The sequence below is a fragment of the Mustela erminea genome, chromosome 18 (genome assembly GCF_009829155.1).
Source record: "Mustela erminea isolate mMusErm1 chromosome 18, mMusErm1.Pri, whole genome shotgun sequence".
Classification (NCBI taxonomy): Eukaryota; Metazoa; Chordata; class Mammalia; order Carnivora; family Mustelidae; genus Mustela; species Mustela erminea.
The window spans coordinates 24950659-24974564 of record NC_045631.1 but is presented as its reverse complement, the minus strand read 5'-3'; the positions used below and the strand labels follow the sequence as shown (position 1 = coordinate 24974564).

The window sequence follows — 23906 nt, the reverse complement described above, 5'->3', positions numbered from 1 at the left end:
CATGATCCCAGGGTCTGGGATCGAGCCCTGAATCAGGCTCTCTGCTCAGCGAGGAGCCTTCTTCCTTCTCTCTGCCTGCCTCTCTGCCTACTTGTGATCTCTATCTGTCAAATAAATAAAATATTTTAAAAAAATAAAAAATATCTGAGGTAGAGTCTATGATCTGGCAACCCTGTCTCATTTTCTACAACATCAGTTGCTATTTCCTCCTTTGTTCAGCCCCCAAACCTAGCAACCGCCTTCAGCGCCTCCCTTTCTCACACTCTGCGTGCAAACCACCAGGAAATCTTAGTGCCTCCAAATCCTCTCCCTTCAAGAGGACATCCACAATCAGACCACCTCTGTTCATCTCCACCACCACCCCGGCTCACCTCCACCACCACCCGGGCTCTCAGGCGGATGACAGCAGCAGCTTCTGGTATTCTGCTATCACTCTTGGCCTCTCCCTACAACTCAGCGGCCAGAGGGATCCTCTGAAAACAGACGTTCCATCTTGTCTCTGCTCCGTTCATAACGGACAGCTTTCAGCTCCCTCAGGGTAAAAGCCAGGTCCTCACGGCAACGTACAGCAGTCCCTTCAGGTGGCGACAAGGCCCTCTGTCACTTGTTGTCATGCCTCACACCTGCTCTCTTCCCTGACCCATATTTCTGTCACTCAGCTCCAGCTCCTCTAGCCTCCCTGTTGAATCTTTCCTGGTTTTGTCATCACGCACCATTCACAGTTACTGCTTGTCTCCCCCACCACAATGAACTGCAGGAGGAGAAGGACTTTTTTTAAGTAATCTCTACGCCCCAAGCAACGCTTGAACTCATGACGCCGAGATCAAGAGTCACACGCTCCACCGACTGAGCCAGCCAGCCCCAAGGGGGGAAGGATTTTTATGTATTTGATTCATTGATGTATCTTCAGGGTCCAGAACAATGGTGCTCGGCACACAAGGGTATCAGGAAATATTTCTTGAATAAATAAACGAGAGACGTTATTGTGGACTAGAGGATGTTTCCAAAAGCAAAGGGATACGCAAAAGGTCTTACGATAGCTCAGGAAATCAGGCAGGTTTTCCTTATACTGGAATTTGTCTTAAAAAAAAAATTAGCTTTCTCTTTTTATCCCTTTTGTAATTGAGACTAATTGAATATAATTGGCTTATTAAGGTTGTCTGCATAATAGGGCATAGAAGAGAAACCTGCCTTTTGGGAATGCAACAGTATTAAGAAAATTAAATAGGTGAAGACTGTAAAGAAATATCTCGTTTGTGTTGTGGGATCTGTTGGCGTAAACATACACATGCAGACTGTGGGAAAAACCACTTTGATGATTCCTGCTTTTGATGGTAACCCCCCCCCCACCTTTTGTTCTGCATTGCTTTCCCTTAGTATGTGTTTCCTCTCTATGAGCACAGCACTGTACACGCACCCAAGAAAAAATGGTCATTCAGGTGTGTGTGAAGTCCTGCATACCCCAAAGATTCATTTAAAAAATACGGTCATGTTATAAATCTTGGCTGACAATCTAGTATTTGCCTAGTCGGAATGACCTCTGCACCATAACTGGGGGTAGGGAGAGGGGGGAGGAGGGAGAGGTAGAGGAGGGAGGGGGAGGGGAGGGAGTGGAGAGGGGGAGGGAGTGGAGAGGGGGAGAGGAAGGAGGGTGAGCTGAAGTGGGAGGGGCAGGCTTTATGCAATTTGCTTCAGCAGATTACAGCTTCTCATGAATATTCAGCCAATATGAATAGTGAATGAATATTCAACACCCAATTGTTTGAGGCAATTGGGGTGTGTTTGAAGTATTAAAATATGGCCATGTCATATAGCACTGCACTGGCCATCTTATGTTTGGGAGAGTTTGATAGTGTAATGTGTTTGAATGAATTCCTAATTCAAAGGGGCCACATCAGCCCTGAGTTTCCTTGGGAAGGTGTCTGCTCCTGTTTTTTCCTGACCCACGCCATTCCTTGCTCTGGGCAGTCCTCCTCCATGGCCCCCACCCACCTTTGGTCTGGGCCCCCCGGCTCTCACACTTCCTGCAAAGTCACCACATTTTACCTTCTTCTTTCCCTCAGGAGACAAAGACTCCCCTCAGTCAAGCCTTCGCCCTCTCCTCAGACCTCCCACCCGGACTCATCCTTGGTTCCCTGCTGGATTTGCCATGTACCACAGAAAGGAACAACATCAGTTTCCCAGGAATTCAGTGGTTTTCTTGACCAAGCATCAAATTTGTGGTAAGAAATATCTGGAAATAGCAACAAAGCCCAGAAGCCTGCAGGAGAAGGCACCGCGGGGTGACAGGATACTAAGGCAATGTAGCAGGCACAGACGCCTCCAAGGGCTGGGCAGGTATCCACTCATTTACTCCTCAAACAACCTTATACAGGAGGAACTATTATCATCACTCAATTTTATGCAGGAGGACAATGAGGATGGGGCTAAGAGCTGGCGTTAGAGATTCTAATCAAGGCATTCTGGCTCCAAAAGGAATATCAAAGACTTGCCCCCCCACCAGCTGGGGGCCAAGAGCTGGGATTCCCTGGGTGTCTGCATTGTATTCTTATCCACCTGAATCTAGCAGCTAACCCCCCAGTTATCTCTGCTTCGGGTGGGGGATACTCCTCTGTTCGGCATGGAATAGGTTAAGGCAGGTCTTCATTACCGATTTTGTTCCTTGTCCATGGGTGTTAAAATGGTATCTACTTCCCCGGGGCTCACCCTAGAAAATGACAGCAGGTCATGGAAAAAAGAGGACCATCGGTCTGTTAGTCTAGGCTCCAGGTATAAGGAGAGAACGTGGAAAGGTCAGTGGAATTGGATGGATGGAATGGAGAAGAATGGGGGTTTTCAGTTGCAAGTGAATGTTCGGCATGGAGAATTCCACATCAAGACTATGTGGTGACCCCCGTGCCCCGCTTAGAGCCAGTGGAGGAGGTCCCTGCTTTATTCAGAAGGGAGGTGCTAACCTTGCCAGCATTGTTTCCTGTGTGTTTTGGTTTCTATAGGGTTTGGTTAGAAAAGTCCCCAGAGACTTGCCCCAACCATCCATCCTTGCTCCTCTCAGCCGCCAGCTCTGCCTCCATAATCTCTTAGATGAATAAGTCCTTTCTGGGGCGGGGGGGGGGGGGGGTCCTCAGGGTGATTGCAACAATGTAAGATCTAAATCTGTCAAATGCAGATACTTGCTGTCCCAGAAACAACATGAGTCCAGATATAGGGTTCAAGCTGAGGCTGGGGCTGGAGGCCTGTAATCTGTTCTTCAAACTCCCAGGAGCCATCTAATAGGACATCCCAGCTAGTGACAGGGGATCTTGGTCTCTCTTGGCCTGTGATGCTTGGCCTTGGCCCCCACTCCTCTCTACCCAGCCTTGAGTTTTCTCTTGACCCCTCTGGCTCCAATTACATTGTCTAGAAGAGCCAGGAACCAGAGGAGGTTGGCATTTCCCTATCTAGCCATCCCTGTCCTGGACACCCAGCAGAGTAGGTTCTCCTTAAATCTGCACAGCTCTCTGTGAAAAGCATCTTCCCCTGCTCTGGGATTTTTAAAAACCTGTTGCTTGGGGCCTGCTCAGCAGAATTCCCTGGCCCACACCTTGCCTGGGAAATACTCAGACGAGAAGCAAGAAATCACATGCGGGTAGGGTCTATGCTGTACAAGAGGACACAGCGAAGTGGATGGATACATCCTCTTTCTTCCTGAGTCAACACTGGATTATGATTTCACTGGGTTGGCTTTTCACCTTCTGGACTGTTTGTGCTCACTAGCGTCCTTGCCAGAGGGAGAAACCCAGGCAGGAGGCAACACTCACAGGATCCTGTTCTCCTAGTGACTAATGGTTCTACAGAAGGAAGGAAAGCCTAAGGTGAATGGTCAGGAGGTGGCGGAAAAAGTTACCCACAGGGTTTCCATTCTTCCTGCTTTTTATCAGTTCCTATGACCAAGAGTCACCAAGAGCTGGCTCTGTTCCTTCACTATGACCTTCACCTAGGACTTCACCTTCACCTATGACCAAAGTGTTGCCTCCCACTCTGGCCAGAGCCCCGTGGAGGGGCTTGTGGAGGCTGGTTGGGGGAATCAATGCTTACCTTAGTGGTACAGCCAGCACGGAGACACTGGGACACGCAGCCACGAGCCCAGTGGAACACATGGAAAATTCCAAGGGGAGTCGAGGCCAGGGGTTCTTGGTGGAACCTTGGCAGAGGAAGCGTCAGAGACAGAGATAGGAGACTCTGGGCAGTGATAAAATAAATGGTTTTAATGGGAGGCTTTCGGAGAGGGTGACGCTTTCCTGTGCTATCAAGCAGCCAGTTTTCCTGCCTTGCAGTATCTCGGTGGTGGGCTGGCAGAACCCCCGGGCCCCACCAGAAGCTAGGATATTAGTCTGAGGCCATGTTCAGCCCCTCCAGGATCCAGAGCTGTGTCTCCACAACAGGAGATTGGAGTCAGCTGGCGGTCAGTCCCACACAAACATCCTGGTGTCTGTCCAGGCCTGAGGGAAAGGGGCAGGAGCTTTCACTTCCGACTGGGACTATTCCTCCATGGGGGGGTGGGGGGAGAGGGGGCCAATCACTTGGAAAATTCAACTCCGACCTTTACAAAGAGAACTAATAGACACTTCAGTATTATATACAGGGCTGGGGGCGGGGGGAGGGAGCGGAGGGGAAATTGCACTTAATTACAGTAGGTTATAGTTTACACCCATTGGAGAAATTTACTTCTTCAAAAGAAATCTCAAGATCAGCTGGGATGGGGTTGGGGGCGGTGCGGGAGGCTGCTGATATTTACAGTGTGTTTGGCTCAGTTCAATAGCACGTGTCCTCCTCATTTCAGTAACAGATTCAAGTTTTTTTTCGCATCGGTTTGTTCGATGAAAGAGCACGACGTCACGACAGCGTTCTCTCTTCCTCCTCCGTGGTTTCTCGCCTCCCACCCGTGGGCCGGATGGGAGTACCTGCCGTCTTGGGAGAGGCATGGCGACAATACTGCATAGAAGGGGAGGGAAGTTGCACTCTGGGCTGTGCCTCCCAGCGGGCTGTCCTTGTCCGAGGTGCCAGCAGGATGGCAGGTAGGCAGGGACCTCTCTCGAAGGTGCTTGTCAGGCCACTGGCCTTTTCCGTGACAGCTGCCCGGAGGGGGGACGGTGTAGAAAACAGGGTCCTTGTTGCTGTGCACAAAGTTTAAGTGATGGGTGGGCATCACCAGGCTTGGAGGGGGCACTGCAGAGAAAGGAAAGAGAGCTCAGCGGTGTGTATTCAGCAGGGACGCCACTCTTTTGGCTACTCCAGGGGAGCCGAGACCCTGCTCCGCCCGCTGCGGGCTGAGGACCCAGTGCCCGCTCGGTGCCCCAGCGTTGGTCCTGAAGCACGCTTCCTTTAGGGAAACTCCCGAGCCAGGTTTCCCGGCCACTTCAGAAGGCAGCAGCAAACTGCTGCAGACCTTGAAATAGTCATAACTCGCTGACCTTTGTCCTCAAGTCAAGCTTCTATTTCTGGGAGTGTGTGGTTGCAACAGCAGCTGGACGGGAGCTCTTGCCTCTCGTGGAAGTAAGGGTCCTCTTCCTAACACCTCTATGGGCAGGGGTCCCCTAGACCACTGATCCCCACACTTTAACGGCCCTATGAATGCTGGGGAGCCTGTGAAAAGATGGATTCCGATCGAGTGGGCTTGAGGTGGGCCGAAGCACCCGCCATTTCTAATCAGCTCCCAGATTGGGCCAGAGCTGCCGATCTACTTAAGCACATGAGAAAATCGCCACTTGCTCAAACGACCCATCAGGGAAGGCATTTGGGAAGCTGTGAAGTGCTTTCTACAGGCTTGTTCCTATTAAGACAAGAACTCTGATGCGAGACTTCCAGGTGAGCGGGGAGGCGGGGCAGGAGACCCCAGAATGGATGGAGAAACCCACCAAGAGGAGTCATGCAGCCTCTTCCTGGGGCAGCCTCTCCTTCCAGGACCTTGGACCTCATTCATTTCGGCTGTCATGGTACATCATTCCCGTCCTTTTCTCTCCAGGAAGACCCTTCCTGCTTCCCTCTGTCTCTTCCTTCCCTTTCACTTGTTTTGGCATCTAAAGGGAAAGTCTTCTCTGTCTTTTGGCTTAATGGCTCCTTCTCTAAAGACTGTTCCTTCAGGGCACCTGGGTGGCTCAGTGGGTTGAGCCTCTGCCTTCAGCTCAGGTCATGATCTCAGGGTCCTGGGATGAAGCCCCGCGTCGGGCTCTTTGCTCAGCAGGGAGCCTGCTTCCTCCTCTCTCTCTGCCTGCCTCTCTGCCTACTCGTGATCTCTCTCTCTCTCTCTCTGTCAAATAAATAAATAAATAATCTTTAAGGGGGGGGAAAAAAAAGACCATTCCTTCCACACTCAGGAGCTTACATGTGCGTAAATGCGCACGCGCGCGCACACACACACAGGCACATGCACACACCCCTATTATTACTACTAAAGGCCTATTTTCACATTATTATCTCATTAACCAGTGCTCCCAGCCATACTCCTGTACAAGGTTGCCATTACGCCCATTTTACAGATCAAGAAGACAAGCTCCAAGAGCGAATCATCCACAGTTTCAGAACCAGGACAGTGTAGAGACAGATTCAAAACTGGTTCTGGGTACCCTTGGGCACGTGTTCTTTCTAGTATGCTCAGAGATGAAAAGTCTTCTCCTAGCTTCGTGTTCTTAGTCGTGGCACTCTCTCTGTCCCTCAGTTTTCTAACTGGTGAAATGGAGGCTGCTGGGGAGTCAGGTGAGCCAACACATGGGACATGCTCAGAATTAACACTGGGCTGCGCAGGGCGCCCCAGCCCGTGAGCCCTCTGTCACTGAGCTGTGCATTCATTGGAGAGGACATGTTCTGGCCCTTTTAAATTCTTGAGGCCCTGGTCAGGGTCCTCTGATACCCTTTGCCTCCTCTTCCTCCCACCACCCACCCCCACTTTTGAGTCTCTTTACTTCCCACTATCAGCCTTTTTCCAATTTTCAGATTTCAGGTGAGGAGAGAGAAAATGGCTTGTGACCTTGCAGGTTTCAATAGAAGAGCAAACAAGAAGGGCAGATAAGGAGACGCCAGCGAGATTCTATGACCTGTCATTAGGGATGGGCTTCCCAGCTATCAAATGTTTGCTCACATAATAAAATGGTGGCAGAGCCCTAAATGTTGTCAAAGGCACTAGAGTTATTTGTCCCCTTCAGAGTCTAAACACAAACAGCTGATAAGGGGTGCACTGGGGTCCCTCAGAACCAAGGCCTGGCACAGCCAGCCCCGCGGAGGCCCTGGCCAGAGGATCTCTGAGGGGACCCTCTCTCTGAAAGGGGTGGTGGTAGCTGGGGTGACAGTTAAGGACGTCCTCACTCTACAGAGGCTGATTGCCTGTGGCAAGAGCTAACATTTCCTGAGGTCCTACTGTGTGCCAGGCTCTGCGCTAAGTGGGGCCTTTACACTCATCCTTGTACTGGATCTATATTGTACATGCATATATAAAACAAAATTCCAGGTGGAGATGAACACTCTGTAGAAAAAATACACGAGGGGAGCCTGGGTGGCTCAGTTGTTAAGCACCTGCCTTCAGCTCAGGTCATGATCCTGTGGTCCTGGGATCAAGCCCCAAATCGGGCTCCCTGCTCGGCGGGAAGCCTGCTTCTCCTTCTCCCACTCCCCCTGCTTATGTTCCCTCTCTCACTGAGTCTCTGTCAAATAAATAAATAAAATCTTAAAAAAAAATACACATAACAGGTTAGGCTGATTTGAAGGAAAAGGGAATAATTTACACAGGGCAATCAGGAGGGGCCTCCTTGAAGTGGTGACATTTGAGCTGAATGAGATGAGGGAACAAGCATGCCAAGATGTGTATTATGGAGTGTTCAGGGCAGAAGAGACCATAAACCAGAAGCCCTGAAGTGGGATCACGTCAATCCTGGCTCAGCTGAAGCTGGCTGGAAGAAGAAGGGGGGGAGGGTCTGCAAGGGGCTGATCACACTAGGTCTAGGAAGCCTCCATTTCAGCTTGGTTGCAATGGGAAGCTACTGGAAAGTTTTGTCAGGGCAGGGGTGACATGACTGGTTTCCCCCTTTAAGAGATAATTCTGGCTGCTGCGTAGTGAGCAGACCATAACCACCATCGTGGGGCAGGAGTGGGAGTGGGAAGTTGGGGGCACTGGAGGGAATCAGTGAGGGAGGGGGCTGGACTGGTGGGGAAATGAGAAGCGCTTAGATGTGGGATGCATTCTGCAGGATTCCTGCACAACTGGTACCATTTTTGGAAATGGGGAAGCCCAAGGAAGCAGTTTGAGTAGGGAGAAGTAGAGGCAAAATGAAGAGCTCCTCTTTTAGCGAGGCTTGTCATGTCAAAGATGAGGCAGATTTGCAAATGGGCACTCAAGGCAGAGGTCTATACTGGAGACAGAACTACTGGATCCATCAGTGTGGACACCTGATCCAAAGCCAAGGGACTGGAAATTGCCCAGGAGTTAACACAGTAGGGAATGAGCGCGAGGGTCCTCCAACAACTCAATGTTGGGGAGACAAGCTGCCAGCTATGGAAATGACGAGTGCCATGGTGGGGAGGACCAGGAACGGTCATCGTCCTAAAATCCAAGTGACAAAAGGCAGGCGTGATCAGCTATGTCAGAGGCAGAGATGGAAAGTTACCCATTGGTTTGACAACATGGCCGTACTAGTGAGCTGGACAGGAGATGCTCCAATGCCATGTGAGGACCGATGACTGTCAGGAATAGCCTCAAGACAGAACTGGGGCTGAGCAGGTAGAAACAGTGGACACAGATAACTCACTGCTCTTCTTATGAGATTAGATTCATTATGGTTCTATTAATTAAAAGTAATGATGGGGCACATGGGTGGCCCAGTCAGTTAAGTGTCAGACTCCTGATTCTGGCTCAGGTCATGAACTCAGGCTCATGAGATCAAGCCCCATGTGAGGCTCTGCGCTAGGTATGGAGCCTGCTTAAACTTCACTCTCCCTCTCCCACTGGCCTTCCCCTGCCTTTCTCTCCCTTTTAATTAAATAAATAAATAAATAAATAAATAAATGTAATGATTATGCTTCCAGTTTTACTGATGAGAGGAACTGAGGCCTAGAGAGACTGTAGGTAACTTGCCCAGAATCTCACATGAGAAAAGTCTGTGCTCCTCAACACAAGGAAGATGACTTCCTTCTACCTTCTGAGTATGGCCACTGGAAAATAAATACCCTTTGCCATTTATAGTCTTCCTTCCAAAGCTTGAGAGACACTCAGGGTTGCCAGCGAGGGAAGGTCAAGTTTGCCCCAGCCGCCACGGGTGGGGGGTTTTGAGCCAAGCACTGAGCTAGGTATCTTACAAGACACACCGTGTTTAGTCTTTTTAATGAGCCCATGGAAGAGGAACCATCATTTTCGTACTACAGGCGAGGAACCTGACGCTCAGAGAGGCTAGGACTTTTCCCCGAGGTCACACAGGTAGAAAGTGGTAGGATCTCAGGAATGCCAAGCTGGTGCTCTAAATCATCACACAGTTCCTGCCTGACCACCACTGGAGGAGGCTGGAACGTGGGAAGCTGCCCAGGATTTACAAGAGGCTGTCTGCCTCCTCCTTAGCAGCCCCCTGACCTACCCGTGCCAGCTGGAGGGGGGAGGGGAAGGGGTCTTCTCCTGACCTCTCTGTAAACTGGGAAGTGGAGCAGTGGGTATAGAGGCTGCAGAAACAGGACTTGGCGGGCAGCCAGCCCACACTTGTTCTAACCCGTGTCAGTGCTTGCTGCGGTCCTGTTCCAGACTGGCAGGGCCCTGTCTTACAGGAGCTTGGGCACAGCTCCACTCAGATGGTAGCTCGCCAGTACGCAGGGTTGAGAAGGAGGGGGAGGCACACAGAGCTACAGGAGCTGCAGGTGAGAGCGACCCAGCCCAGAGGTTCCTGAAATGTGATCCACATGGCCCCAGGGCATGTCTGTCCTGACAATGAAAACACTGTGATCAGATCAGATACAAGTTCAAATCCTCACTTGAGCCTGATGCCTGCATAAACCTGGGTCACTTTCCTGAGTGTTGAAAAAGGCCGGGGTGGCTCAGTGGGTTAAAGTCTCTGCCTTTGGCTCAGGTCATGATCTCAGGGTTCTGGGATCTAGCCCCGCATCATCGGGGGCAGGGGTGGGGGGGTAAGGGTGGGGGGGGGACTCTGCTCAGTGGGGAGCCTGCCTCCCCCTCTCTCTCTGCCTGCCCCTCTGCCTACTTGTGATCTCTGTCAAATTAAAAAAAAAAAAAAACCTTAAAAAAAAAAAAGAAAAAGGGATAGGAGAAGATGAGTGTGGTGGAATGGATTTGGAGAGAGAAGACCAAAGTCTGGGAGTCCAGCTCCAGATTTATCATCTGTGTAAGTTTGGCCAGATCCCTCCCCACCTCTGAGCCGCAGTGTTTTGCTCTGGAGGCTGGGTGTAAAAAATATCTACCTTGCAGAATGGGTCGGAGTTTAGCTGGGAAAGAGATAAGGATGATGAAGCACTTGTTGCTATGCAAATGAGAGGCACTCAAAAAATGCTAGCTCTGAATTCATTCATTCATTCCTCCATTTATATTTTCTGAACGTCTACTATAGTCCAGGCATTTGGCTAAGCACAAAGGGCTCTGGTGCTTTGAGAGGTCCTTTCACGATTTGCTTTTTTCCTGGGAGTCTGGGAGTCCAGGGATGAGAGCACATCTGTGAGTCAGCATAAAAATGGGAAGCATGTAGACCAAGCAATGAGTCAAATTTTGAAGGAGTCAATAGAAGGCATCTCCTAAAGGATCACAGATGGAAAGCAGCAAGAGGGAAGGACTTAGCACGTGGAGTACTTGACCATGTACCAGCCATTCTTCTAGGCATGTGAATATCCTGTGAGACAGGGTTAGGATTTTCTCCATGAGAGATGCAGAAATGGTCCCGCAGGATGAATTAACTGCCCAAGGTCCTGTGGCGGGGCGGGGAAGGGACTGGGGTGAATGCAAGTCTGCTGGCTTTTCCCAGCATTCTGTGATGCCTCTCAAGAAGGGCTACGCGGGATGCGTCCCTTGGCCTGGAGCATCTGTGCACCCTAATGGCCCCATTTCATGCACACAGCAGTCTACGAATGATTTGGAGAAGCCTGGCCTTGTGATTTTTAGCTATTGAACCCAGCCGTTCCCCTAAAATATGGGACCAAGGAATCCTCCTGTCCTTACACCACGCCCAGTTCCCAGCAACGTTCTTGAAACTTGTTTTGTTAAATAATACTTTAGGACAAAGAAAAAGCAACATTGTACCACATCTCTTTCAGCATTCATTCTGATCCTTTGCCTGGGGAACAGATTTGGTACAAAATTTTCTTTACCTTGGTTCTTTCTGTCTGACTGTACCTTTACCCTCACTTCCCCATCCCCCTTCTCCTTCAGTTTGGAAGAAGAAAGTTGACTGACTGGGATACCTACGGGGGCTGAATTTCATGCTTGTTCCTGACTGTTAAGACTGCAATAGCAGGGGCGCCTGGGTGGCTCAGTGGGTTAAAGCCTCTGCCTTCGGCTTGGGTCATGATCCCAGGGTCCTGGGATCGAGCCCCACATCGGGCTCTCTGCTCAGCGGGGAGCGCGCTTCCTCTTCTCTTTCTGCCTGCCTCTCGGCCTACTTGTGATCTCTGTCAAATAAATAAACAAAATCTTAAAAAAAAAAAAAAAAAAAGACTGCAATAGCAGCAAAGGCTTGGGTGTTTTTGAGATGGAGATCGCAAGGCCAGTCTTGCTTAAATGGAAGGAGTCCAAGATTTCGAGTCAAAGCCCAGAGTCTGAAGGTCCAGCTCTAGAACTGACCAGCTGTGAGACCTTGGGCAGGTCACTCTGCCTCTCTGAGCCTCAGTTCATTCCTTTGTACCAGGGAAGTTGCAACAGAAAGATGATGATATCATGTTCACGAGAAGTATAAACCTACAGGGCTCCGTGCATAGTTTGATCCTACATGTGAACATCCTTCTCATCACCCCAGAGATGAGGCTACCGCCAGACTCCTGAACCACCCAGGGACTGGGACAGCTTCCCAGTGGTTCTGGAGAGCTGTTCGTGCAGCTTCAAGGTCGGCTGGCCACTCTGTCCAGCGGAGGGGAGAAGCCATTTGCCAGCCAGTGCCGCGTCTCAGAGAGCGTCTCGGAGAATTTTGATTAAGAGACCATTTCCTGAATTCAGAGGGCTTGTTTCAACAAGCAAGCATCAAAGTCAACTTGGGAAAGACAGGAATAATTAATCAGAGCCCTGTCTAGGGCTGACCAAGTGGCAGATGGATTGATAAACCTTTCAAAGGGGGAAGGTATTCCCAAGCAGGGCTGCTGCGCATGGCTGGTTCCCTGATTGAGATTTGTGAGCACAGATAAATGTTTTCCCTGCTCACTACAAAGAGTGGGAAATCACACGGGAGTCGAAGGGCAGGGCCACGGGGGGTGTCCTTTCATCTTCCATTGGATGAGAGAAGAGTGGCAGAGCAGGTCCCACACACCTCCTCCCTCTCCCAACTCCAGAGCCCAGCTGCCTAGGCCATGTGTGGACCCTAAACCCACACGATCTCATCGAATCCCAAGGACAAGTCCATGTTATGACTCTCCTTTTAAAGGTGAAGAAATGAGGGCTCAGAGAGGTCAAGGTGGGCAAACCCAGGAACAGAACCCACCTGCTCTACCATACTGTGGGACCAAGAGGAGATGTGGGCAAAGGGAAGAGCAGAGAACCTGAGCCCATGAAAGCACATACTTGGCAGCACACGGCATTGGAGGAGGTTTGAGTCCCAGGACTCAGAAAATAGACCATCAACAAGACCAAACCCTGCTGAGCGCCTCTGACACGAAGTTCAAGGCTGTCACCTACTTATCTAGTAATCAATAGAGGCCAAACAGTTCCCACGCTGCACAGACCCCAGCTCCTAAAAGGTCCTATTGTATTAATCTGGAACTGTCGTGTGTGTTCAGACACCCTGTCCTGTTTCCTTACTCTCCGTGTCCCATGGCAGGGACAAGCCGTAGGGATGAGCCCTGTCTTTGGTTGGGTTTACTGCTCCATCGGCTCTCCCTGGAGGTGGGAACCAGCCACCCACTGAAAGAGTGACGAAGCCTCTGGATTCCCCACTTTTAGTGCACTGTGAAGTAAATCCTAAATTTCTTGATAAAACACCAAGCGAACACGGGCCCCTGGAAAGCCCGACTGTGCACTGGGGAATCTCCATGGGTTGGGAGAGTTGGGTCACTCTCTGGAATTTGCAGTGTTCCGGTTCCAGCCTGGGTCCTGGATGGGGTAATTGGTCTTACTACTCCCTTTTTCCATTGATTAATTTGTGGAAAAGCTTCAGGCATCCCTCTTGCAAAGCAAGAAATGCTCTAGAGGGCGTGACTGTCTTGAGTTGCCCTTGGAAACACCTTTTCCATGGATCACCGATCAATCCATGGGAAATACTCAGTCTCAATACTTAAAGGCTCTGTGTAATCCAGTCTTCAGCGGATTATCAAGACCGGGTCATTTAGTGTTCTTGCTGGGGAAGCTGAGGGAGCAAAAAGTCCTGTTAGCAGGTGGCCCATCTTCTTTGCCTCTGACCTCAGGGACTCCTTTAGCAAGTAACCAGGAGCCTGGGAAGGACCAGGCTCAGGCCCCACGTACCACCCTCTCTGCACATCACTAGCCTGGGTCGCGGCCCCCACCGCACTTCCTTTGGGCACTTACCTGTTTACTGGAGGACATGTTGGTAAGCGTACTGATGCTGCTTGTATCCGTGACCACCATCGCAGACGGAAACCGGGAGGTGTGGGAATACTGGGGGGGTTCCTGCTTGTGAGTGTACACTGGAGAAACAGAGGGAAGACAAAGTCAAGACCACTCTGGTATGACCACACAGGTATGTACACAGCTATAGACCTACAGACCCCGCCCCCATCCCACACCATAAGCTCTTGTGTCCTGAGGCAGAGAAGAGGGGGCAGGTGCTGGTGATGTTTCAGAAGGCAGCCTGATGTGGTCAAAAGAATGGCCATGTGTTTCAATTCTGGCTCCTCAATTAAGTCACGTCACCTCAATTTCCTCATCTGTAAAATGGGAATGATAGCTGTTGTAGACTGGAAAACATCACATGGAAAGTACTCTGTACCAAAGACACAAAGAGCTTTGCACAGCGTCTTGTTGACTGTAGTGGACGGCACTTCTGTTCTCCTGACTTTTCAGTTAAATGTTAGATGCTTAACATCAACAAATGGGCCTTAGGCATATGTGGTGCATCAGAGATTGTAAGTCAGAAAAAGTTCTAAGTAGCCAGCAAACATAAATGAGTTGGCCAGCACAAGCTTATCCTATCTGCCATGACTCAAGAGCCAGGTCTTATGCAAAGCAATTATAAATTGATTAATAATTATAATTAGTCATGGGTATAATTCATTGTATAATTCTGGGTCGTTCCAATTTGCGCTAAAATGACATCATAGGTCATATTATGATGTCACAGGAAGATGAAGGGCGACAGACAAGGGGAGGCTAGATCAAATAAAAGCTTTAGGAGCAGGTGACTCATTTTTCAGTTTTTCCAGTACTTGTTTCACCAAGTCTAGAACTTTTTGACTCATGTGATTTATCCATTAGATTCATATAAATTCCAAGTCACATGACCAGCTAACAGAAGCATGGGGCTGTTTGGCCGTGAGGGAGGGAGCAGACTATTCTATCCACCACAGCATCTTCTAGAGGGTGACGGGGTAAAGGTCACTGCCTGCCACTCCAGCCGGTCCTTCCTGCGGAGGGAGGCTGACTGCTGCCTGGTCCTGGGGCCCCCAACTGGGCCTCTGCAGTTCACAGGTACTAGGGACCACTCTCTGACAGTCCCACCTGGGCCTGGCAGGGGGCAGCGACAAGCCTGGGCATATTATCAGGTCCCGAACAGAAAGGAAAGTGGGTATGTGTGGTCCCAGACTCTGCTACAGGTTATGGCAGATTTTTCCAGAAGCCACATAAAAAAAATGTGATTGGAATGTGAGATGGTGCTTGGAAACCAGCTCTGCAGGCCTGAGGAGGGGAGAGTGCCCCGAGGCTAGAAGAAGGGTGAGCTGTGCAGCCAGGGGAGAAACAAAAACCCTCTTCCCCATTCCTGCCTCCTATTAAAAAGTCCCTTAATAAATCATCACCTGCATTTCTGTAACTCTTGTGTTTACCAGATACAGTTCATACCTAGTCTTATTTCATCTCCATAATCACTCTCCATAATCACTCTCCATTATTTATCTTGTCTCCATAACCTCTCTACACTCCATTTTATGGATGAGGAAATTGAGGCTCAGAATGGCTAAGAAACTCTACCAATGGCTACACAGCTGGTAAGCCTCAGAGGCAGGATTTAAATCTTATGTTTGTCTGACTCCAAGATGATCACTCTATTCCAGAGACTTCTCGGGTGTTCCTCTGGGACTCTGCCAAACTTATAGGCCAGGGGCTGTATCCTGATCTGGCCAGAGGGCTGGCTGTGGGCCTGGGGCTCAGGACAGAGGGCAGGGATACAGTGGCTGGAGTGGGTGGGAACTAACTGGTTGAAAGACAGGATATGCGAAATAGTCTGGGGGTGGGGGGGGCAGGTAATGGCAGAAGCACTACTATTCTTTTTTTTTAAGATTTTATTTATTTGACAGACAGAGATCACAAGCAGGCAGAGAGCCCGGCAGAGAGAAAGGAGGAAGCAGGCTCCCCGCTGAGCAGAGCGCCCCATGTGGGGCTCGATCCTAGGACCCTGGGACCAAGACCTAAGCCGAAGGCAGAGGCCTTAACCCACTGAGCCACCCAGGTGCCCCAGCACTACTATTCTTTATCCAAGATTGCAAGGAGGTGGTATTGTCCATCTATGTCCATGGTTCTCGATTAGAGATGTCTGAGGTGTGTCAACGGGAGAGCATGGGGATTCTAGAAGATTCTTCAGTTTCAGAGAACACAAACTGCATGCCTACTCTTGTCATTTGGTAATGACTACCTGGAATTTTAGATTGAAAGGGCTAAGCTGAGGCTCATGGGGAAAAGGGTCTGTGGTTGCCTAGCAAGATCGTCCATGGGTGCCAACCCTGCTCTCTATCTCTAGCTCCCCTTTACACGTAGGAAAACTGTCCTTTTCAAACCTCCCCCAGGAGTCATGGAGGTAGAGAGTAGGTCTAGAAAAGGCACAGACCACACAAGGGTTATGTTGAGGAATTGTCTGGGTTGATAACAGGTAGGGAAAAGTGACCAAATCAATTCACTTCCAAGCAAGTACAGATCCAGAGAGGACAGAGGTGGGCTGCGTAGGGCCCTTGGTGGTGCCCACCCCACTCCCTCAGCTCCCCTGCCACTCCGCCCCATGTCCTTACTGTGGGAGTTCTGCAGCTGCGTGACGGCCGCCATGAAGGGCTGTTGGGTCATGTGGCTGCCGGGGCTCTGCTGCATGAGGGGCTGCTGGTGAGGGCTGTGCAGCTGCTGGGAGAACTGGACAGGCTGCAGGGCCGCCAGACTGCCGGCCACACTGTTGATGACAGGGACGCTCTGGGCTTGGGAGGTGTTGAGGCCTGTGGGAGCAAGAGGGAAAGATCAGAGGTGGCTTCAGGGACGTGGAGAGGCAAATGCCCCGGTATAGTCACCGACAGAGTCCTGCCATGCGCCCGGCACGGCTGGGCCTTGAGTGAGAGATTGCCTGGGAAATGGTTTTATAGATCCATTCTGCGGACAAAGAAACTAAGGCTTGGAGAGACTGACTTGCTCCCTCACATTCCAGTGAGCTGCGTGTGGATGGAATTGGGCTTACACAGATTTGAGGCCTGAGAGTCATCCTCCCAAACTTGGCTCTCTTGAGGTTGCCAGGACCCTGGGAAGGCGGCCTCTAACTGGTCTGCTCCCTCCAGACTTGACTCTTGAGAGAGGCCTACCTGGGTGCCCTGAGGGCAGCTTAGTGCAGCCACTCAAAGGCACATGTTACTACCCAGACTTGTCTGCCCAGCAGAGGGCAGGAGTGTTCAGGAACTCACATTTTGATTAAAAAACCAACCAAAACCGAAAAACCACCACCACCACCAACAACAACCTGCACTGTCCTAGGAATACGAAGCCAGAAGACCGTCATTTAGCGAACCGGTGCAAAGACCCTGGCAGAGGTCAGATGCTCCTTCTCTTGACTGTAGCAGAGAGGGGGGAAATACCAGACCTCAGCCCATCTATGAAGTGGACGGATATTATCTGGTGGCACAGAGCTTATGGCTTCAAAAGGTCCAGGTAGTGGGAAGAGGAAGTTGTAAGTTAAAGGCTGGCCGTTTATAGGGGCTCTTGCCATCTTTCTGCTCTGGAGGGGTAAGGCCTCTGTGGTCCTGTTCTGTGTCTATATCCTCTCTTCAGAACCGGGGCCAGCGCTGCAGAGACTGGGTCCCTGGTCCACCCCCAAGCCCTACCCCCACTCCATGTGCTCCCTGGGTGGGAATCTGGGGCAGACAGCCAAGCCAGGGTGGGAGTGGGGATGAGAGGATCGGGGCAAGATACCCCAACCTCTTTCCCGGGGCTGCCAATGTTCCTTTGAGCTCGCTTTCTGTGAAACGGAGGGCAGGATGGGATGAAGAAGAAAATCCAGAAAAAAGGTCTCTTTCAGGCAAGTGTGGAAGCGACACCTAGAGGGCCTTTCCTGAAATGGAGAGGGTTCTAGAAGCGGGTGTGTGGGAAGTCCTCTGTGGAGATAGCAAGAAGACCTCAGCTGGTGCTTACTCAGGGCTTTAGCTGATACTGTTATCAGAAACCTAAAAGGCGAGGACCCCTGAGCAGAAGTGAAGGGAGAATAAGCCCCCTCCTGGGTCTTCTGGGGAGGGGGGCTGGGGCCGGGTCCTCTGATCCCATACAGACTAGCAGACTATCTACTAGCAGACTATCTCCCATTCCCTAGAGGCTCAGGTACCCAAGCCCCAGTCTCACCTGATATCCTAATAGATCCTGTTTCCCTCTCCTACCTTCCCCTGGGGTCTCCTGGGAGGCCCCACGGACTTCTACCCTCCCAGGCTTATTACTGCTGCTCTTTTGGGAAATCTCTGCCCAGAAAAGCCAATTTCCCTGATGGGAGTGGATGACATTTGAGGGCACGGTTCTAAAACCTGCCTGTGCTTTAGAATCATCTGGGGGAGCTCTTTAAGAAATATACATTCCTCTGCCTCACCCAGGACTTCATGAGTCAGAGCCTTCAGAGGTGAGGCCCAGGAATCTTATTTGCAACACAGTCTGTGATCCTGCTGTGTGCCTCAATTCCAGGATCGAGAGCCACTGATGTCATTCTAGCTCTCACGGAGTGTGACTCTTGGCCTTTTCACCTGTTTTCTGGGCACTGGTTCCTGCCTGAGAAGCATGCTGTCCATCCAGTGGATGAATAGAGAATGAGGGGTTGGCAATGCCAACCAAGTACTTTGTTACCACTTCTGCCTGGGGCAGGACCCTCAGACTCAATGGGACAAGAGCTAGCCACAGAAGGACGCCTGCAAGCAAGTCTTCGGCCTGTCACTCCACTGGCTAGGACCACGAGTTTCAGCCACGTTTTCTGGGGATCCTCGCCATTCTTCATACCCCCCACCAAGTCCAAGCACACACCTGCATATGCACCATGAACACACTTCCAAGGCCAATGTATTCTCTGCAGATTAAGGATACAGCAAGGTGGCAGAGAAGTCTGGGTGGAAAAAATCAGGAGGAACAAAGCTGAAAAAATATGGAATAGCTTCCGGGAAAATTTTAGTTCAGAGAGTGCCTGAGAAAATATTAAGGATTGTGTGTCAGCCGAAGCTTGATGTGCGAGGAAACAAGGTAAAATGGAATGGTTTGTGTATCTTTTCGGTTGTGGAAATAAAGAGGTGATAAAAAGAGCTTAGACATGGGTCTTTTAACCAAATCTTCTAGAAGGCAAGCAAGCTGGTTTTAGGTATCCTAGCTCACTCTCAACTCCTGCTGTTAGTATGGTTACCACATTTCTATGAAAAGGCAGTGAGTTTAAAAATTTTTTATTTTGTCAGTCCTCTAATAGCTTCTCTAGTCCCATTTCTCTCTGCAAAAACAAAAAACAAAAACAAAACAACTGCATTTGCTATTTCAATTCCTGAGCAGCTGAGGACATGCTCAGTAAAGCTGCATACCTGCTGTAGGTCTAGCCCAGTTCTACCTTCCAACAGCACATGAGCCACTCTCTGCAGAAGTGATCTGAGTAGCCACCTTGGCTAGAGCTGACTTAGAGAGGAGAGAGAGAGAGAGAGGAGGAAAAGGCAGGAACAAAGTAAAGAAGTGCAGGCACTCGATACAGGGAAGCCACAGGGACAAGGGGGTGATATCAGCAGAGAGGAGGAGAGCAATGTACCATTCGATCTCTCCCGAGACTTCTCAGGAAGACTTCCCAGGGTCAGGGTGATGACTTGGCCCGTGCTGCCATGATGGAAGACGGAAACAAACTGACTACTCATCAGCATTAGAATTCTGAGAGTGGCATGCGACCCCCCTCAGCATTTCCATGCCCTGATCTGGCCCATCCGTGAGGGGCTAGAGGTTCCTTGTAGAACAAGAGCCTCCTAGAGCTGGAAGGACCAGATCCATGCCCCATCTTCCGGTATGTTTCTCCTTGAAGGATCAGAGATGCTCCTACAGTTTCCCTTGGGAGTTTTCACTGTATTTTCACCACTGGCCAAAGAGCTGTCCCATGACCACACCAAATTCCCTGTTTAGAAGGAAGCCCATCATTGCTCCATCTTCGCCGGCAAAAAGAAACATCAACATTACTTCCTGGAACATCTACCACATCCTTACAGGTAGAAATGAACATGAGACAAAAGTACAAGCTCTAATATTACATACTCACACTTTGCAGATTTACAAGCATGTCTCTATGCACTGTTATTGGATCACCTCAGCAACCCATTTTACAGATGAGGAAACTGAGCCTCATTAAGGTTAATGATTTGCCCCAGGATGCACGGCTGGTGAGCCGTGACCCAGATTCAGTGTGACTCCATTGTTCCTCTTTCTTTAGGTTAAACAGTCCAAATATTGTTGAGGAGAGAGATAAGGAACTAAACATAAGCAGAATCAAAATCGACAAGCAGTGGGTGAGTTTGAAGGGAGCTTTTTATAAACCTTTTTAAAAAATAAGATTGATTTACTTCCCACCCTTCTTCTCCCTTCCCCCTAGGTTTTGTGACCAAGAACGGAGCTTACTTTGTGCAATGGCCATGACTCCGGAGAGGGGGGTCATGATGAGGTTTTGAGATTGCTGGGGATTATGGTGGGACAGGCTGTGGATATTCGTCAAGGTGCTGACAGGGGGCAAACCACCTCCGGAGACGGAGATCTGCTAGAGAGAAGAAACAAAAGCAAGGTGAGTGGGACCGGGACTGCAAAGACCAGAATCCAAAATGACATGGCTCAGTAAGTCCTCGGGACAGCTAATTCACCCACTCATTCATTCATTCATTCACTCACTCACTCATTCATCACCCATTCATTCACTCACTCATTCACTTACTCACACACTTTCATTCATTCACTCACACACATTCACTCATTCACTTACTCACTCTTTCATTCATTTACTCACACACATTCATTCACTCACTCATTCACTTACTCACACACTCTTTCATTCATTCACTCACTCATACACACTCATTCATTCATTCATTCAACAATTACGTAGCATCCACTGAGGTGCAGGCACAATTCTAGGTGCTAAAGACCAAGAAGCAAAACACACCACCCGACCCTTATGGTGCTTGTGTCTGTTGATTACTTTGAGTTACCTGCCTGCCTTAGGGATTCTTCTGCTCCCGGGTATTGTGGGACTGTGACTTGCTCAATTTGGAAGTATCCTCTGTTCTGCTCCATGCCGTCTCTCTTACTGGTGCTAAAGACATGTGATTGCTGAAAGTAATGACTGAAATCTGCCCGAGTGAGAGTGGATTAAGGACTAGGCAGAAGGAAAGCTCTCACCATTAGACTCCACTAAGTACCACTCATATGTTAACAGACAAACTTCACTGTGGTTCCGTGAGGCAGAAACTTCATGGTAGATCTGTATCAGGTAGATATGGTATCAGGTAGATAGATATATCACTGTTTCACAGAGGAGATACGTAGGTTGCCTAAGATCTAATAACCCAGCAAGTAAGTGGTATTCAAACCCAGGTCTGCCTGACTCTGGAAGTCCTTACCTTTTACAGAGGACCTTTCCTTACCCCACTCCTGCCATTACTACTAAGGGTTAGGGGAGATCAGCCATCATTGTGCTTCTCTACCTTTTCTGAATCTCCACTATCCATGAACAATTTTTATTTTTTTGGCCAAGGAGCTGCTATCTTAATGACAAAGCTACTAAATGATAAGCCCTGGGCCCCAGGGGCCCCCATTCTGTGGCAGCATTATATTTTAATGACAGATGAGCAAGAGACAGCTACTAATTTTACTATGTTTACTATGCACATGGCCACTTTGCAACCTTTCACTGGGGATCAAATACTTTTATTTATTCCTTATAGTGTCTTTTCCTTATTGATTTTCCTCACTTTTCCAAGGTATGAAGGCATCACGAGCCCACGTGCTAACAGGATCTCTTCCTTGCTAGTACTAATATGTGTACAGGTCTTATTGCATTGGTTAGAACTTTCTAAACAGTATTAAACAACTGTCATAAGTGTGCTTGTTTTGATTCTGATGTTTTCCAAAATGCTTCCAAAGGTTCCCCACTAATTATAAGAATTTATCAATTTTACACACACACACACACACACACACCTTCAGATGCACACACGCACATAATTTGTTTATTTTTTGGTGACAAACTAGTTTACTATTTATAGTTTTAATAATTTCTAAAATTATTTTTAAGAAAGGATGTCTCGGGGCACCTGGCTGGCTCAGTCGGTAGAGCATGTGACTCTTGATCGTGGGGTTTTAAGTTCGAACCCCACACTGGGTACAGAGATTGCTTAAAAATAAAGTCTTAGAAAGAAAGAAAGAAAAGAGAGGGGGGAGGGAAGAAGAAGGGAGAGAGATGACATTCTGAACTACTCTAGATGTTCTTGATGGTATCAGGACTCCTTGGAGATACTTTAGGGTTAGAGTATATACAATCATGTCTGAGTAGTCCTGTTGCCCTTCTTCTGGAGTTTGTCAAACGATAGGTCTCACACCAGCACCTGGGTAAGACACTATCTCCTGCCCTGACCTTCTGGTCAACCCCATAGCTTCCAAGGTTAATTTGAAAAAGAAAGAAAGAAAAAAACCAAACGGGTTTGTTTGTGTTTTTTTAAAAATGGGCATCAAGAAGTCAGTTGGGGTTGGAGCCAGTTTTTTTGGGGGGGGGGGGGTCACGTGACCAAGAAGGAATTCTGACCACATCAAACAAGAGAGAACCAGCCTGTTCACTGGGCTTGTTTTTCAAAAGGTCAGAGTCATTAAAAGAAAAGAAAAGAAATCAGTAACCTGCCTTCAGACTTCCTTTGGGTAACGTAGTCCTTTGGAGAAAGTCAATGAAGTGACAGTAATCTCTGCCATTTCAATGTTTGATTTTAATAGTGAAAGAGAAACACAGATGCCAACCATGGCTTTAGAGTCTGTCAGGTGCTTGCACTGATTGTCCTCAACAGATAATGACACAAGTAAGGAGGGCATTCTCACTACTGCCCCTACGTTACCAATTAAGACTGATCCTCCCAACAGTGGACAGACCAGCTCTGCGTCACTTGACTAGTCAGTGAGGAAGCCAGAATTCACACTCAGTTTTGCTCGAGTTCAAATCCCTTCCACTTACTATTTTTGGGTAACCTTGGTCAAGTTCCTTCCCACTCTAAAACGCAACCAGTATTTTCTACTTGCCTCTGGAACTGAAGGAAGCCAGGGGCTGCCTTCATGATTCTTACCTGATAATTCGCTGTGTCTGAATTACATGAATGCTGCCATTTGCAGTTCGCCTACACTAAGTGCTTTACTGTGTACAACCTACAAGGTTGGTGTTATTACCCCTACATTGCAGACATGGAAACAGAGGTTGAGAGAAGTTCAGAAATGTGCTCAAGTCATGTTGGTGTTGAAAGCAGGCCATCTGCCTCTAAGGCCTGAGCTTTGATACTGGGAAAGTATCCAGTATGTGTGTTTTAATTATTATTATTATTAAGTAAACTCCATGCCCAATGTGGAGCTCAAACCCATGACCCCAAGACCAAGAGCACATGTTCTACCGACTGAGCCAGCCAGAAGCCCCAGTATGTGCTTGTTTGTTTGTTTAAGATTTTTATTTATTTATTTGAGAAAGAGAAAGCATGAGTCAGAGGAGAAGTGGAGGGCAAGCAGACTCTGTGTGAGCACAGAGCCCGACACAGGGCTCGATCCCATGACCCCAAGATCATGACTTGAGCTGAAACCAAGAATCGAACACTCAACCAACTGAGCCCCCCAGGTGCCCCCCAGTAGGTGCTTAAAAAAAAAAAAAACCACAATGTTCAACACACACAAACTGCAACCCTAAATCTGGCCAGCTTTTTGCCTATGCCCTTTGGGTTCAGGAGAGGGAACAGACAGTGCAAAGGAAAGCTCACGTGGACCAGCAATATTTCCAAAACTGATCCCCAGGGGAAGATTTTGAATTCATATCCTAGTGAACGTCAGTACACAAGAGACTGCCACTCCTCGCCTGGGGCTTACCCAAAGAACCGCCGCACTACAAGCCATGCTCACACCAATCCCACGAGGCAGGCATGATTAACCCCCATGTTACAGACGAGGAAGCGGAAGTTAAGCAACTTCCATCCTATCACTGATAAACAACCGAGCCCAGGACGTGGACACACAGGTTCCCTTGCCTGCGTTATTTTTAACCATATTCCACTCCTGCCTTGGTGGACCACATTCTGGGATGGACCTGTTATATATTAACAGAAAACAGATTCTT

The 23906-nt window shown here is 49.1% G+C and overlaps 1 protein-coding gene across 4 annotated transcripts in view; it reads right to left on the bottom strand.

The window, feature by feature from the left end:
• Positions 1-4221: 4221 nt before the first annotated feature.
• Positions 4222-23906, bottom strand: part of HNF1B (HNF1 homeobox B) — a 52316-nt gene continuing 32631 nt past the window's right edge. For 2 of the 4 annotated variants that reach the window (XM_032320863.1, XM_032320865.1), the window contains exons 6-9: positions 20180-20315; positions 16330-16524; positions 13682-13800; positions 4222-5205 (exon numbers count right to left, since the gene is read on the bottom strand). In XM_032320863.1, the coding sequence (XP_032176754.1) occupies positions 5185-5205; positions 13682-13800; positions 16330-16524; positions 20180-20315 (471 nt within the window). In that variant the 3' untranslated portion in view covers positions 4222-5184. The remainder of the gene's footprint in view (positions 5206-13681; positions 13801-16329; positions 16525-20179; positions 20316-23906) is intronic. The other 2 variants (XM_032320864.1, XM_032320866.1) reach the window with 1 other exon arrangement.